Source organism: Phycodurus eques, chromosome 19 (genome assembly GCF_024500275.1).
Source record: "Phycodurus eques isolate BA_2022a chromosome 19, UOR_Pequ_1.1, whole genome shotgun sequence".
Classification (NCBI taxonomy): domain Eukaryota; kingdom Metazoa; phylum Chordata; class Actinopteri; order Syngnathiformes; family Syngnathidae; genus Phycodurus; species Phycodurus eques.
In genome coordinates, this window is record NC_084543.1 from 4,484,606 (window position 1) to 4,500,000 (window position 15,395).

General features: G+C 43.6%; 1 protein-coding gene across 1 annotated transcript in view; it reads right to left on the reverse strand.

Moving 5' to 3' along the window:
• svild (supervillin d) overlaps positions 1-15,395 on the reverse strand; it is a 40,228-nt gene that overhangs the window by 22,607 nt on the left and 2,226 nt on the right. The window contains exons 2-4 of the mRNA XM_061705666.1: positions 6,447-6,939; positions 3,163-3,197; positions 553-605 (exon numbers count right to left, since the gene is read on the reverse strand). Of these exons, the coding sequence (XP_061561650.1) occupies positions 553-605; positions 3,163-3,197; positions 6,447-6,820 (462 nt within the window). The 5' untranslated portion in view covers positions 6,821-6,939. The remainder of the gene's footprint in view (positions 1-552; positions 606-3,162; positions 3,198-6,446; positions 6,940-15,395) is intronic.

The window sequence follows — 15,395 nt, forward strand, 5'->3', positions numbered from 1 at the left end:
CAGTCGGCCACCGTGCCCCTGTTGAAAATCAGTTCATCAAAATAATTCACTCATTTTCATTGTTTTAATGCCATGTTCTGAAGTTCGTTTATTGTGAGCGAACTTTCAGGCTTTCCGAGATACTAGGTTTTAATTAAGGGTCTCTTGAGTAAAATATGCTCTTTGGCTCAAAATGATAACAACAACAAAAACTGACATACAGATGTGAATTTGTTACAACACATAGCTGTCAAAAAGTCAGGGTGTCTGTTGATCAATAAAAGAACATAAACAATTGTTGACCCAATAGAAATTCAACCCGTGACCCATTAACGGCCTGAAAGTTTGTCAAACCCTGTTTAAAACAGTTACTCCAAATCAAATTAAATCAATTAGATTTTTTTAGAGCACCTTAAAAATAAAACATTTAACAACATTTAAAACGCAGCTGAAACAAAGTGCTCTACACATATTAAAATTAAAACATAAAATGCATATTATTGTGTTCACAATCCCATGCTGAAAAATAAATAAATAAATAAATAAAAATCTAATCAATCAGGAATATGTTACCTTAAGCGACATCTTGGCGGTATAACTCAGTTTGTCCCAAGTCTTCTGGTCAACTGAAACAAACAAGAACAAGAGGGCATTTATTGTTTTAAAGGGAGGTTCTTAAAGTCACACGTGTTCAGACGAGGTACACAGACTCCGGGGTCCAAGATGGACATTTGGCATCCGCGCAGCAATGCACTTGGGAGACGCACGGGCCAAACATGGTCAGGCAAGCACAAGTATTTTGTAAATACAGAATGCTACTGCCAAAAGCGGCCTCAATGGTTAATTAATAGGGATGCTTACAAGGTATTAAATGGGTCCCTGGGCTGAATGACACAAGGCAGCTGTGTGCATGCATACGCTCCAAATGCTGCTATGATTCAACTCATTTTTTGAGGGGGGCTTTATTACTTTCGTAAATCAGCAGGTTTAAATCGGAGTATTTTGTGCGTCTGCTATTTGAGAGGAGATGGGTCGCGCTCTCTGCTGTGCTCTAAATTTCAGTGTCAACGAAGCGCTGAAATGTCTGCCTCTGCTTCAGAGGAGACACTGACACTGCTTGTTCTCACAAGTAGGACAAGTCTCTCGGCGCCGCGACGCTTTGAAATCGCACGGGCGGAGTAACGCATAGCTCTTGAAACACGGCCAAAAATGGTACGTTTTGTACGTTAGCAGACGCACTCATGCTTTGAATTCTAAGCCGTCCAAAGGCATTTACAAAACTGCACAAGAGTCATTTAGTAAATCTTGTTTTTGAAGGCACTCACTAAGTTAATAAAGCAGGGTATTCTCGAGATTGATGAAGTCTATATAGGTTACAGCAGTGATTCTCAAAGTGTGATACGAGTACCTCGAGTGGTACTCGAAAGAACTATTGAATTAAATGCTCAAACTGTGCTTCGTGTTACAGTGGCTTCAACGTTTAAACCAGTACAGTACCTTTGTTGAGTACAGTTCAGTTGTATTTAACTTTTAAATACAATACGTTTGCATTGGGTTGTTTGAACTTCTTTGCGATACATTTTAATAGAATAATTCCAGTAGTTTTTTTTTTGGGTGGTACTTGGTGTAAAACCTTTGAAAACCAGTGGTCCACAGTAATCCCCTCCCATAGTTGCCATTCACTAGTCACAAATTTACCTAGTCGCAGTTTTTTGTGCACTTTCTGAAATGCCCTTAAGAGCCACAAAATGTCACCAAAACCAGGTCTAAATAAGAATTGGTGTCACGCAAGCATGTTGAAGTGATACATCGAGACAGAGAGACAAGCTTTGTATGTCGGGGAGGAGCTAAGTTTAGACTGGGTTGGTAGTGGAAGTTACAGATAGTCGTCAACGTGTATGTAGACGCACACTTTCAGTGCTTTTTTTTAAATTTTATTTTTTTCACCAAATCAATTCATCTGTAAGCCATTTATTTTGAATGGTAACGTAAGATGAGTTTGAAATGATAAACTGTTTTGGCATCATAGTTTGTAAGTATACAGTATCTACGGTCAAAACTATTAATACAGGCACTTATTAAAACGAATTGGTGGGGGCATCAATTACTCCTGGCAAGGCTTGCAAATAGCAGGAGATTACAGTTTTGGTTACAGAGGGAAGAAAAATACTTTCTCATGTAATATGTCTAATCAAAAACACCTATATAAGAATAATACAGTATTGTGCGTGTGGTGGAGCAACAATTTTCTTAGGTCAGCGCTCTAAATGTTGTTCTCTCGCTGTGAATTGTTTTTTATTGCTCGACACGCTGACATTTCATTGGCGTGGCCCCTTTCCAAAGAAAGCCCTCGACTAAACGAGCCCAAGTGGGGGAAGGAATCCCAAAAAAAAAAGTCAAATTCCACGTGACGCTGAGGTCCAACACTTTTAAATGATGCTTTCAATCATTCCTGCAGTCCAGGAGTGGGTTGTGATTTAGTGGCGGTGACTGAACACAAAGCATTGCCGAGTGGTGATTCCACTCCGGCTTCTCTCTTTCGCTTCTGATGTCATCTTTAATCTTTCGCACAGCAACGCCCAGCCAAAAAGAAGACTTCACCGTTTCCTTCCTTAGCCATCAATCTACTTACTACTGCTTGACCTACTTCAACTTACCACGATATTGGTGGATAGCGGAACTTTTTGTCATACGATAGCGAGTGACAAAGTGTCGTTTGACGAGTTTCTCGATTAACTATGGGGAAAAGCAACGCTCTATTAATTCTTTGTTATTTTTGTGAAATAATACTCAGAATTTTAAAAAGGGATGGGAGAATCCCTCTCTGAATGTGAACCCCAAGTAGCGCACGCCACTTTGTCTCAGTTACTTTAATAAGTCAATCTAACAAAATCAAAATCGATTAGCATGACTATTCCGAGCAAATACATTTCTGTCGTCCTCCATGAAAGCAGACTGACTGTGTTAAATTCAAATAAAATACGATCCGACATTGGAGCGAACCGGTGCCAAAACACCTCTCGCCCGATCTTTTTAATTGAAAACAACTTGTGCGAACGTATACAGCGTGTTTGACGGGGCCAAAAGTCGAGCTGTCCAGTGGGGAGAGCGCAAACGAGCCGGGCTTAAAGAACAGCCACCGCGGAGGACCTGGGTGAGGTGAAAGTGGAGAGGTCGTCTTACCCTTTGACTCATCTCCATCATCAGCTGCCAGATGCCTAGGAAAGAAAGAAAGAGAGAGAGAAGACACACGAGGTCACTCCAACATACTGAAGTGATGACAGATATTAGGTGCAATCACTGCATACAAACAATCACTGCATACAAACTGCCCCCCCCCCAAAAAAAAAGCAGGGCATCCTACAAAAAAAAAAAAAAAAAAAAAAAAAAAAAAAAGACTGCTGTGCCGAGTGAAGCGAGCGTACATCTTTAAGTGACCGCCGTTAAATATGAATGGAGAGAGCAGCTGCCTGTGGGGTAGCGGCAGTGACATAACAGGAGGAGGGGACAGACGCGCACTGCTTTGAATACAAGCAAGCATCATGGCGGTGGTGGGCAGCTGGGCGAGGTCAAAGGTGGCTGAAGAATGACAAGCCAGAGTTGGCGGGTGGACAAAAGGCAGAGAAGAAAATATACCTTCTAAAAAGAATGTCTTTTTGGTTGTATGTATGTATGGAGAGAGCGAGCGAGAGAGGGGGGGGGGGGGGGGGGGGGAATAAAAAAAAAAAAAAACTCAAAGCTTTTTCGTAATACAGCGTATTATCATGACTGAGGATTTTAGCGCCGGGTTGGCTGCAGCCACTGGCCACATGCCGACATAAAAAAATAAAATCGAGCGAGAAAAGCTAAACACTCATTATACTCATGGTAAGCGAGTCATCCATCAAGCACTTCTATTTAAATGCCTCCCTCTTGTCCGATTTCAAATTATGTCACAGAGGGCGCAAAGTGACGCGAGGAAGTGGGCCAATAGTTGATGAAATAAGTGCAGGAGAGGCTTATAATCAGGACTTTGGAGGGCTCGCTTCTCTTCTGTCTTTTTGCCTGCTGTCATTTTGGGAGAAACCTCGAGGCCAAACTGCAAAATGAGCGCCAGGGTTGTGTGAAGTGATGCACAATAAAGCATTGTCAAGGAAATGTCTCCAGTAACAATTGAAAATAATATTTCCTTTTGTAGCGGTAAGGTGTTATTAGTTGTAAGGCATTCATGAAGGAGGCCTTTATTTGCACCTACCATGTATTATGCTATCATTTATATGATTACATACTGCATTGTATTAAGGCTTTTGTCACTGACTGAAAGGGTTCACCATTTAAGAAGTTACACATTCCAGCGTGTAGTGCAAGTTTCCCTTCACACACCTTCCCAATTTTAGAGACAAGAATGAGTCCACCACTGACTGTAACTCTTCCGGTGTTGCTGTACATAGAAGGATTCCTGTTTGGGTTAGATAAACCTGTTAACTGACACTTTAAATTATCACTGGGGCAACTGAGCTCTAGTTTCCTTTGTGCTATTTCTGTAGCACAGGGCTGCAAACATCTCACCATACAAGGTCCAGTAATTATGTGCATGACTGTCATATCACAATGAACACACGAGTCAACCAGGGGACATTGTTACACACGACACGGGGGCTAGATTAGTTGATAACATTTGTGGAGCTCCAAACCCGTTTTGTTGCATATGGAAGAGGTAAAGGAATATGTAGCATATCAGCGAAAATCACACTGAGACCTTTGTGACTAACCTTTACTGTAACGCATCCTTTTGCTTCATGTTAGAACCCATCTTTGTCATATTAATAATCATTTAAAAAAAACAGTCCATGGCTCATCAATCACACGTTCTCCTAATATCTTGCCTGATTAACCACGGGGCATGACGATTTGGCAGAGTTTTGATACCACTATCCCCGCAAGCCCCAAACTATGTCTCAACACTTCTGCCTTTCTCGCTTCTTCCTCCAGGCTGTTTTTTTTTTTTTTTTTTTTGCGGGTCGAGAATAGACGCGTTTTCATCGCAGGATCCCCGGCTTGGTTACAGCTCAAACAGCCACAGGGCCACGACTGAACACGTTCCACTGCACCCGCCAGCGTACGGCTGCTGAAAACACAAACATTTAACTTAAACGAAACGAGCTTCTCGCATGCCCATACAGGAGAACACACCGAAGCGAAACAAATTAAGCTGCCATCACATGGCCACTTTAGGAAATGCTAGCAGATGCGTTTACGTCAATGCTTCATACTTCCCTCTTCATTTAGTTCAACATAACAGTTTCACGAAGTCACATTTTGCTGGAAGCACTGTAGCTTTTTTTTTTTTTTTGTTAGACACATTAGCCATTGAGCAAAAATCTTAAATAGCCACCGCAGATGGCAGATGTGTGTTCAAAACACATTTATAGAAGGTTTACAATTGCCAATCAACAGACGCAATTGATGTAATATTGGCTTTTTATCCCCAACTTTATTTCACAGTAATTGCAAACGACTGTTATTATTGGGAACATTTGTTTAATCTCATGTCCGAATTGGACTTCTGGGAACTGTAATCCAAAACATATTTTTTTTTTTTTTTTTTTTTTTTTTTAAATGCAGAATCTACTTGATTGGGGAAAATCAGACTTGTTTGTTTATTGCTGATTCTCTGCAGGGGACGTTAATATTCGTCACCTGGCATCCAAACATTTATACATGCGGCAAGCGCGGGTCGACGTGGAAGCGGGTGACGCCCAGCTTGTCTGTGAAATTCAGGCTTGTAAACTACTTGCGATCAGCACAGCTATTGAGTAGAGGATAAAGGTTAGGCGGGTGACGCTCGGCTTGTCACCTTCGATTACGAGGGAGCAAAATGCCAACACGTCGGAAGTCCGACACGTTTAGGCACCTCACACTCGTACGGAGTATGTGCCACGGCAGGTAGTAGCAAGTATGTGTTGCCATCGGGAAAAAAGATGACACACTGACGTTCAACTCAAGCCATGCATCGATAGTTTGAGGTGTCACAAAAGCAAATGATATTAATGTCAAAGTCACTGTTCTGCTCGACATGTTATCACTAAAAGCTTTTTGGTCAGAAACTGGCGTTTCTGGTGAAACCAACCCATGTTCTACTGCTAATTACTAAAACACAGAAAACGCGAGAAAGGTTTCTAGTTTTTCATTTGGTAGGATCTGTGCTTATATTGTCACAGAAGACTATTTGGTGGGTCTTGGAACTCTGCTTTTAAAACAGCTGGTAGTGAGTAAGCTAATGGTGTTGAGTGTCTGCAAGTTCTCAACTCCTGTTTCCACACCAAGCATTCACACTCACATTCAACACCTATGGGCAAAATGACAGTCTTCAATGAATCTAACATGGGTGTTTTTGTTTTGGGGGGGGGGGGGGAATAAATAAAAAAAAAACCAAAAAAAAAAAATTACACAAATTTATAAAATCTCTCTAATTGTAACAAACTCACCTAATATTGGATGACATGTTGAAGGCCGGCTGGACTTCTGTTTCAGAAGTCAAACGAGTGTCGCGTTTAACGCGAGTGCTTTTCTCTAGTCCATAATCTGGTTTGATATCAGTGTCGATATCAACTTTACTCTTCAGGCCTCTCCTGGTGTACGTTTGCTCTGACCCATTATCCTCGCATTTTTCCTTCTCATCGGTCATCGTTTCAAACGAATCCACAATTTTCCTGTCCCGACCACGGACATACTTGGAGGTGAATTCGTCAGGGGCGCCATAGCGCTCTGCCAGCTCCCGCCTCCGCTCGGCTTTGTAGCGGGCGATCCGGTCGGCCTTGGTCTCCGGGGCGGAGCTCTGTAAGGTGTCGATGGCATCCATTTTGCACTTTGACGACGATGACGATCGGCCAGCGGATGCAACAAAGCAGAATGCTGAATCACTCAGTTGCGTAAACCAAATAAAGCCGAGCCACGTCTCACTCCATCAAACTGACAGCGCTGCAAAAAAGAAAAAGACAAAAATGGAAAGGAAGACAACATTAATGTAACATAATTGCATGAGTGGGTTTGTAAAATCTGTCTCTCAAAGACTGAAGTCAAAGTCGATTTAAAATGACACACAGCGCATCTGCAGCGTTCAGAGGGAAGTGGCCGCAGTTTGCTCAGCTGCGGCGCTCCAGGCCCAACCCTTTGACTCAGCTAACACTCCCCTGCGAGAATGACGTCAGCGAGAGCTGCTGGGAGACTCTCATAAGACATCGATTCCATCAACTATTGCGGCCAGTTGGAAAGGGCGAAAAAAGAATCATTAAAAGGCTTTATCCCCATTTTACCCCGCACCTAACTGGGGCCTTTAATCGCCCCTTTAACGTGATCCCAAACTCATGGTGACGCCGTATTTACTACAAACACGCATGTATGAGAAACTCTAAATTTCCCCCAAAATGGGAGAATGAGCGTGGCTGCGTCTGCATATCTTAACCACCTGGCCAACCTGTCGAGGGTGTCCGTGGCATGTCAACCAACTAACGGTGATGCAAAGCTGTGAAAATAATTCTCTCATTTTGACATTTTGCGGAATATTCAATAACATTTTGACAACCTCACAAAAAAAAAGCAGCTAAATGAGTTAGAACGCTGTGATGAGCTCATTTTTGTTCCACTGAATATTCGAAGAACAGAAAACCGCACATCAGACAACGGCACTGAAAGCCTTGTGTGTGCATTTTCTGTTTCTTCCATATTGGGGGGGGGGGGGCTTTTCCACTGATGCTTCTCCTTCTAGCACAAGTTAAGCTCAAGACGCTTTGGGGCATCGTGAGGTAGGCCGTAGTAGATGGTGTGTTTATGGTGGGGGGAGCAGATTTTGAGGGAAAGCATATCAAGGGGGGCGCTGTACCTGGACAGTGCTAGCAAATGAGAGTGGAAGAAAGGGGGCAAGTGAATGAGGGGTCAGCACACAGGGGGCTAAGGAGAGGTGAGCGTGCTCATGAAGTGGAATCAATTAGCTTACGCCAAGAACATTTTCTGTTGTGACACATGTCGAGCTTGAAGAAATCTCAGAGGCCCCCGCTCTGACTCATGACCACCTGCTGGGCAGTGAAACCAAGCCAGAATCAGGTTTCTCTCCCCCCTAAGAGTAATAAGGCCATGAAATATTGCAGTGCTCACCCTGACCCCTTGTAATCCTCACCGACTTGACAAAACACAGCGAGGATCAACTGGAGGCCCTCTCACACGGACTTTCCGCAAAATGGGCATATCAGAGAAACAGTACCACAGTAGAGTTGGCATTAAAACAGCGATGCGCCAGCCAGCCGGCAAGCAGATATGTAATTGGATGTTGAAGGAATTTATAGAACTAGCATCCAATAGGATTTTTACTTGTCGGATAGGTTAGTAGAAGTGAGTCTTGTGTGTTAACCACCCCGGTCCTGGCTTCCCACAATTCCCACAACCACCGTCCGACCCCTGTTAGACCTCTGACACCACCTTGACTTCAACCCCACCCCATCCTGTTTTGGTGACCTCCACACAGACAAACGACAAAGAAAAAGTTGTCGTCTGTTTGAGAGGGGACCGATCGACACTGTGTGTGTGAAAGCTGACATTTTCCACCTTTTCCGTGTCATTTAGGGCTGCACACTCGAATAGTTTTAGAACAGAGTATTCTACTGATTAATCGAGAAATTGGATAAACGTTGATTTTGCATTATTAAACAACAATATCAACATCAAAAGTGCATACGAGGTTTAGGTATTACTGTATTTTGTCCACTTGGGCTCTCCTTCTTCAAATTCGACATTGTAGTACCTGTGACTTTGAGTGTGTATGACTTTAAGAGGCGGGGCCTAGTCTGGTGGTTACGTGTGCGTCAGTGAATGGGAGTGTATTTGGCTCAGGTTAGCGGCTAGCTAGCAACAGTTTGCAAGTTGAGTGGGCCATAAAAGCGGGTTTGCAAATATACTTATTACGAGTTTAAGTAATTGAAAGTGCACTGGCCGCTGTGTCTCTACTTGACTACTTGTGGGGACATAACATTACATTTTAATTAGCGGTAGTAGGCTATATTAAATGAGCTAATAATGTCTACATTGCCTTGTGTCAGCGATCATTGATGTGCTATTGCGTAAGCCAATTCTGCTCTGCAGTATACACATTTTACTTTGTCTTTTTTTTATGTGTGAAACAATCCCAAGCTTCGGACATTGTCTTTTAAAAACGGTTTCCTTCTTGCTCACCGCCATCGCACCACTTTATTTCTACGCGGCGTAGCGTGTGCGTCCGTACTGCGGTAACATTAGTCCAGACGGACAAATTATCCTTAAGAGGCTTTGAGGCGGAGATTTTGCCGTAACTGAACCGGGACGGCACATGTGAATTTAGGAATGCCAGGACAGGGGTGCTAACGTTAACACTTCTCGCGCTGTATAGTGTTGAAAACAACCGTCACTGTCACTAGCTCTCTCACTCTGTCACAGCAGACACTGGCGCTGACAGGAAATTATCTGATTGTGGGATACAGTGTCTTTGCGTTGAAAGCGCACACAGTTGTGGCAAAACCCACTTTGCTGGATTCTGTGTTCAAAGCAAATGTAGATAAATACAGGGTCTTCTATGACAGCACTGGTACAGACATTCTGCAGGATCTCCATGCTTGCGTATGCAACACATACAGTAACACGTTATCTGGTTCTTGAAAGGCGTTTACAGGGGGGTTATTGCTAAAATCGCCGACCACCAATATTTTCATGCAAAACTAAACTGACATTTTTTTTAGTCACAGTTTCCCCACCAAATATGGATTTATTATGATTTTTTTTTTTTTTAAGGTGAGGTGATCTCATTGCAAAACGACAAAACAAATCTAAAATAAAGCAGACTTACTTTGCTCAGTTTTTTGGAACACCTTCCTTACATGTCACTCCAATCCCTGTGAATTGCCTTAAGAAGGCAAAAGGATCCCGAGGCTGAATGTTGATTTCAGGAGTAGGCACAAGCTTACATAAGTCACCTAGATTACTTCCTAAAAAAGGAGTGCGAAACGGCACACGAAGGCTTGAGCATGGACAACCAGAACGTTGGGGCTACTTTGTTTGGAAGGTGGCACTGTTATTTCAAGGAACAGACATTAAAACCTGAGTCATATATTTGGCGAAATTCAAAAACAGGACCAATATTGACAACTGCGTCAGTTGCTCGACTTTTGTTTCACTACCTCATCCACCTTGGGAGGTATGCAGCTATACCAGTTTCACCAGCAAATTCAGAAGGGCTGCTTTATTTCTGCTCCTCTAGGGCATACAAACAAATGGAATCCTCAGTTTCCAGGCACAGGGGCGCACTTATAACCTTTTGTTGCCCATTGGGACTTGTTACTGGCTAGGGGAGGAAGATCCGTTTCAACAAAAGTCAAGCGTGTTGTTTCCTGACTGCGCCGTGTACTCTTTTTAATGCAACAACTAAATTTCATCAGGAAACGTCATACTCATGAAAGTTGGGAAATGGCCAGAGGCCTCTTACAAAAGGGGGATTGATAAGGGAAGTTTGAAATGTTTGCATGGGTTCAACAGACAAACATCCACTTGGAAGTTCAAGTGCTCCGTCATGAGTAAGTAGTTTATGGTAAACGATTCTACTTTCAGGCCAAGAAACGGGAGGTTGAGCATGGATCATAAATGCCTAGGCGGCAACGCAACAAGATACAACAGGTTTACAAGAATTGATGACAGAAAAGATGAGCTGATAAGCGGGATGATTCTGATGCGCGCCGCTGTAAGGTTTCGTTCTGTCTGTGCGCATCGAACAGGCGGACGCCACTACTTGAGGGGTTCCACTTGCAAGTGAACTGTGGTGCGGCTTGGTTCACGTCAGCTCAAGTGTCAACGTCGGTCAAAGAAAAGACCACAGACCAGTGTTAAAAATGATATGATCCAGTCAGGTTTTGGCACGCAATGGAGCTGCTTCTCTCATTTTGTCGACAAGGATCCCGACTGACATTATTGCGGGTACTTGGCAAAGCATAGAGTTGGTCCCCCTGGGTGCTTAAGGGTGTTGTAGTTGCAATTACAATAGTAACAGCCATCTGTCTAAGTTGTTAAAGTTGACCTGAAACACATTTGTCCACATTTTTCCCCCCCCCCGCCCCTCCACAATACACATGTCCACACAGGACAGAAGGAATGCTGGTTACGCCCAACTCATAAACTGTGGTTTTGTACGAGAAAAGGGGATCTTGGCTATGGAAAAATATATACAGTATATACCAGGTGTTTTTCGTCTAATGAGCAATGCTTGGAGAGTTTGTCACAGTCACAAGTCGAGAGACTAGTTGTTGTACATCGAATTTGTAACAATAAAAGCTAAAACGTACCACATACATTACCTTTGGAATATTCACATTGGAAAGGACGTATACGATCAACAATATTTCTTTTGAGTCCATATTTCCCAACAAAAACCTCAGGGCATCCACAGGATGTTTCTGCAAACTACGCAGAGACTTTGGGACTGGCGGGACAAAAATAAAGGATGCCGTTGAATGTAGTCAGGTCCTGACACATTCTTCCTGGAGGGAACACATGGAGAATGGAAACTTCCCTTTGCTGAGAAAAACCAAAGGCGGTGCAGAGAAAATAAGCAAAATAAGAGCAACGATCATGTGTTTGACTCTGACATTATTATTTTATCTGAAGTAAAATGTAAACATGCAATCAATTACTAAATGAAGAACAAGTACTTGGGCAATGTCACACCAATTTGATGTACACTCAATGCAAAAACGCCTTCCATACACTGTGACAAATCACCCTAGATTTGTACAGTTCCATTAAGCAGGGCTGTGATTGACAGCACCGGGATCATGTGACCAACCAGTGAGAGCAGTTACAAGCCCCTGATCATATAACTCCATCTTCGACATAGTTAATTAATGAAACACTGGCACCCAGCCAACCATTTCAACCAATCGAATGGATCAGAAGGCAACAGGGGAGGAGTCGGCGGTGTCACAGTTTTTAAGCCACCCTCAAACAACAATCAGCCTCACGCTGAGGGTCCAATGTGTTTCGCATTAAAAAGCAATCACTGAGCACGTTTAAGTATCCGACCTGCTAGCTTTTAATCACGATTGCAGGGTGGAACACTTCATCCTGTTGAAATGGGACCACGCAAATAGAATGCTTCAAACGGGTGTTTGTTAAAATTCCCCACAATCACATGACTCACCTCTTCCCGGGCTTTGAGTGAGAGGAAAAAGAGGGAGACCAGGTTACAGTGACAGAGGAAGGAAGGAAGAAAGTACTCAGGGTGAAGGATACAAAAAAAAAAGGGAAGGAGGATGAAAGGGTGTGTATACTGTAGTGTAGAATGGAGAGGTTTGCGAAGGGAAAGGAGATAGAAAGTAGACTGAAAAGAACGGGCCTTTCTGGGGGTGGATGGGATGGCATATGTCTCCAGGGTGCCATTGGGGGGCCTAGCGTGGTGTCGGAGGGGCTGAGCGAATCTGCTGCCTGAGAAGACAGGAAGAGGAGGAGGAAGGGGGTAAAACGGGGCCTAAAAGACTAATCCATCGCTCCGTACTCGCACCCAGACATAAACTCCCTCAAATCCACTTGACCAGAACTGCCGCGGACTGAAGCCAGTCACCCGTAAGCCAGTTGACACAACGAGGCCCCAGTTACTCATGCCTGTGCTCTGCTTTGTCTTAGTATCCGACACTGTAAAAAACGCTGCTGACCTGTTTTTGTTTGTGTGGGGCCGCCATTGTCGCCAATGCAAAAGAAAGGGTGCTACGTCCTCTCCTTCGGGTAGGTTTCACGGAGTGGTCAACTGCAGAGTACTAGGAGTCAATGTGTGTTAAATAAAGGCCATTATATGCCTACACGGCAAAAATGCAACTTCACTTCGGATAGTCTGCTGGCCTGGCCGCTTTAGAGTGCCTCGTTGTCCACCGTGAGTGCACACACATCACGCAGAGAAGGCGGACTAGGGAGCAAGAGGGATTTTTGATTTTTATTTTTTCCCCCAAAGTGTCCGACATGACAGCCAGCGTGTGCACAAGGGGTTCACGCTGGCGTGGCCGCCTTAGAGCGCCTCGTTGACTATGAGGCTTTAAGTGGATATATTTTCATGACTCAAAAATCCTCTTTTTCCAGGTCAATAGTCGTATTAGATTGACAGTTGAGCGGGGTGTTGTTTCAGCGCACTGAGCAGACATGCCCGCAGCGTTTGAGAGCAGAGACAAGAACTTGATTTTTCACATTTTTGAAGCCTCATTTTATGTACTTCGTGTTTGTTTTTTAATCATTACTTTGGAAGGGGTGTTAACAACACCCTTCTCTCTCCTATTTTTCTCACGTTACATTAATATATGTTACAATGTAATCTGCATGATAATTAATTATGTAATATATCACAACAACCTGGGCAGGGGGGGGGGCACCTGTTATTTTCCTATGTGCGAGGGGTGCAAGCAGGGTTTATTTGAGGTGTGGTGTTTACTTTATCAAGTGGCCATCTATTGGACAAAATGCAGTAATTCAAAGTCGATCGAGCTGGGAGGGTTTGCACAGAGGAGAGTGTGTGCGTGTATGTTTTGCTCCATTTTCTTTTTTTTAAACACAGACTAGCTTCTTTGTTCCCGGTTTCCGGCCTTCTGTCTACTGCATTCAAAGGAGCCATTAAAATGTGTCGTATGGGAAAGCAAGCGCGCGCACGCACGCACGCACACGCACGACACACAAGTGAAGAGCCCCGAAAAGCCTGCGGAAATGCACACTGTGTCTCTAAAACAAGGCAAAAAGCATGGGGACTGGTGTGTATGTGTGTTTGTGAGTGGGAAGGGCAGGGTTGATGGGGCTTTATATCACCAGGGGATCATATGTGAGCACGCACACGCACACACACACACACACACACACACACACACTGCTTCACTGGACTTTTCATGACAGTCATGGCTTTTACTGGACAGATGGAGTGGCCACAGTTAAAAACACATCAGCTTCCAACTCGTTGCTACCAAACATTGCTTTGCTCCAGTAACACTTCAAATAAATTCGCTCTAGCAATGATGGAGACAGTAAAAACACATTGGTCAGTATGAACTGAGCAGCGCTGACTTACTTGGCGGGGAAAACTAAAGCTTAAGAGGCTTTGTGTAATCCGTTCCTCCTCGGTGTATACCTTTATGATTTATTTTGATAGTTCTTCAACCCCCTTGGCTGCCGTGGGTTGACAAATAGTTGACTATTTCAAAAATTCCGCTTGTAGTGTTGTGCCAATGTCTTCAAATATGATTGAAATTGAATTGGGTGGACTAAAGATGTATGGCATTGCAAACTAAGCACTGACACAAGCGATTTCTAATGGACTGCTTACTTGGTGGGGGCTGGGAGTGGTGGTCTCATCTAGAAAAATCCTGCTTGTGGGGTTTCCCTCAGCTGTCTGGTGTCCAGCGAGCAGAGCAGATACCATCTGGCTGGACGGAATACTACCGAGTAGGGGATGGAGCGGTTAAGGGGTCCTCCATCTTGCAGGGGCTTAGCGATGGGAGTATTAAGTGTAGTGGTATTAACCACTTAATGCTAGACGAAACTAAACTATTCAAGGAGGCCTTTAAATACACACTACACATTTAAACAGCGCTGGCCAAACATAAATCTTTCCGCTTCATTATCAGCAGGCGTTTTATGGCAAAATCTGCGACGCACGTGAACGCAATAAAACTATGGCAGACATGCGTGGACGACGTTGCCTATAAATTTGCCGGCTTTCAACTAAAGATGGAAAACACTCAAATATTAAAGGCTTTATGTTATGTCGACTCTTGTTTTCAAGGCGATACATACGGGAATGATTATATGCGCTAATGATATGAGCATCATGTAAGGCTTTGTTTAAAAACACTCAATTAAGATGGCTTTGGCTGTGAGGCAGTGAGCGAGTACAGTTTTATCCTGTGTTGAAAATGGAAGCGGTCCACTTTTAACAGCTAGCTAAAGTTTATAAACATGCCTTAGTGGAGGTCACTAGCTGGCACTCTTCTTTGCAAAGTCTCCATATTGCTAATGTTGTCACATTCCCTCTTCATTGTCTAAATATTTATGCTTCTTGGCCGTGCAGTCCGACATCCAACTTGCCCGAGAGGCGACGATTCCGAACTAGACGTTTGCAGAATGTTGAGAAACCGTTAAATAACACTGACAGTTAATGAAGACGCAGCATTAAGGTCGACACTTTAGTTTTACAGCCTATTAACATGCATGTATCATTTTGGACCTGGACCGTGTACAAACAGTTACCCTGGAGACCAATAACTTACCCTGTGGGTGATAGTGACCTTTTTCCAGTTAAATATTAATTACCCACACACACACGACTCACTAAACGTTCGGGAGATTTGGCTTTTTGGGTGAAATATCAGGATTAACCTCCAATGCACTATAACAGG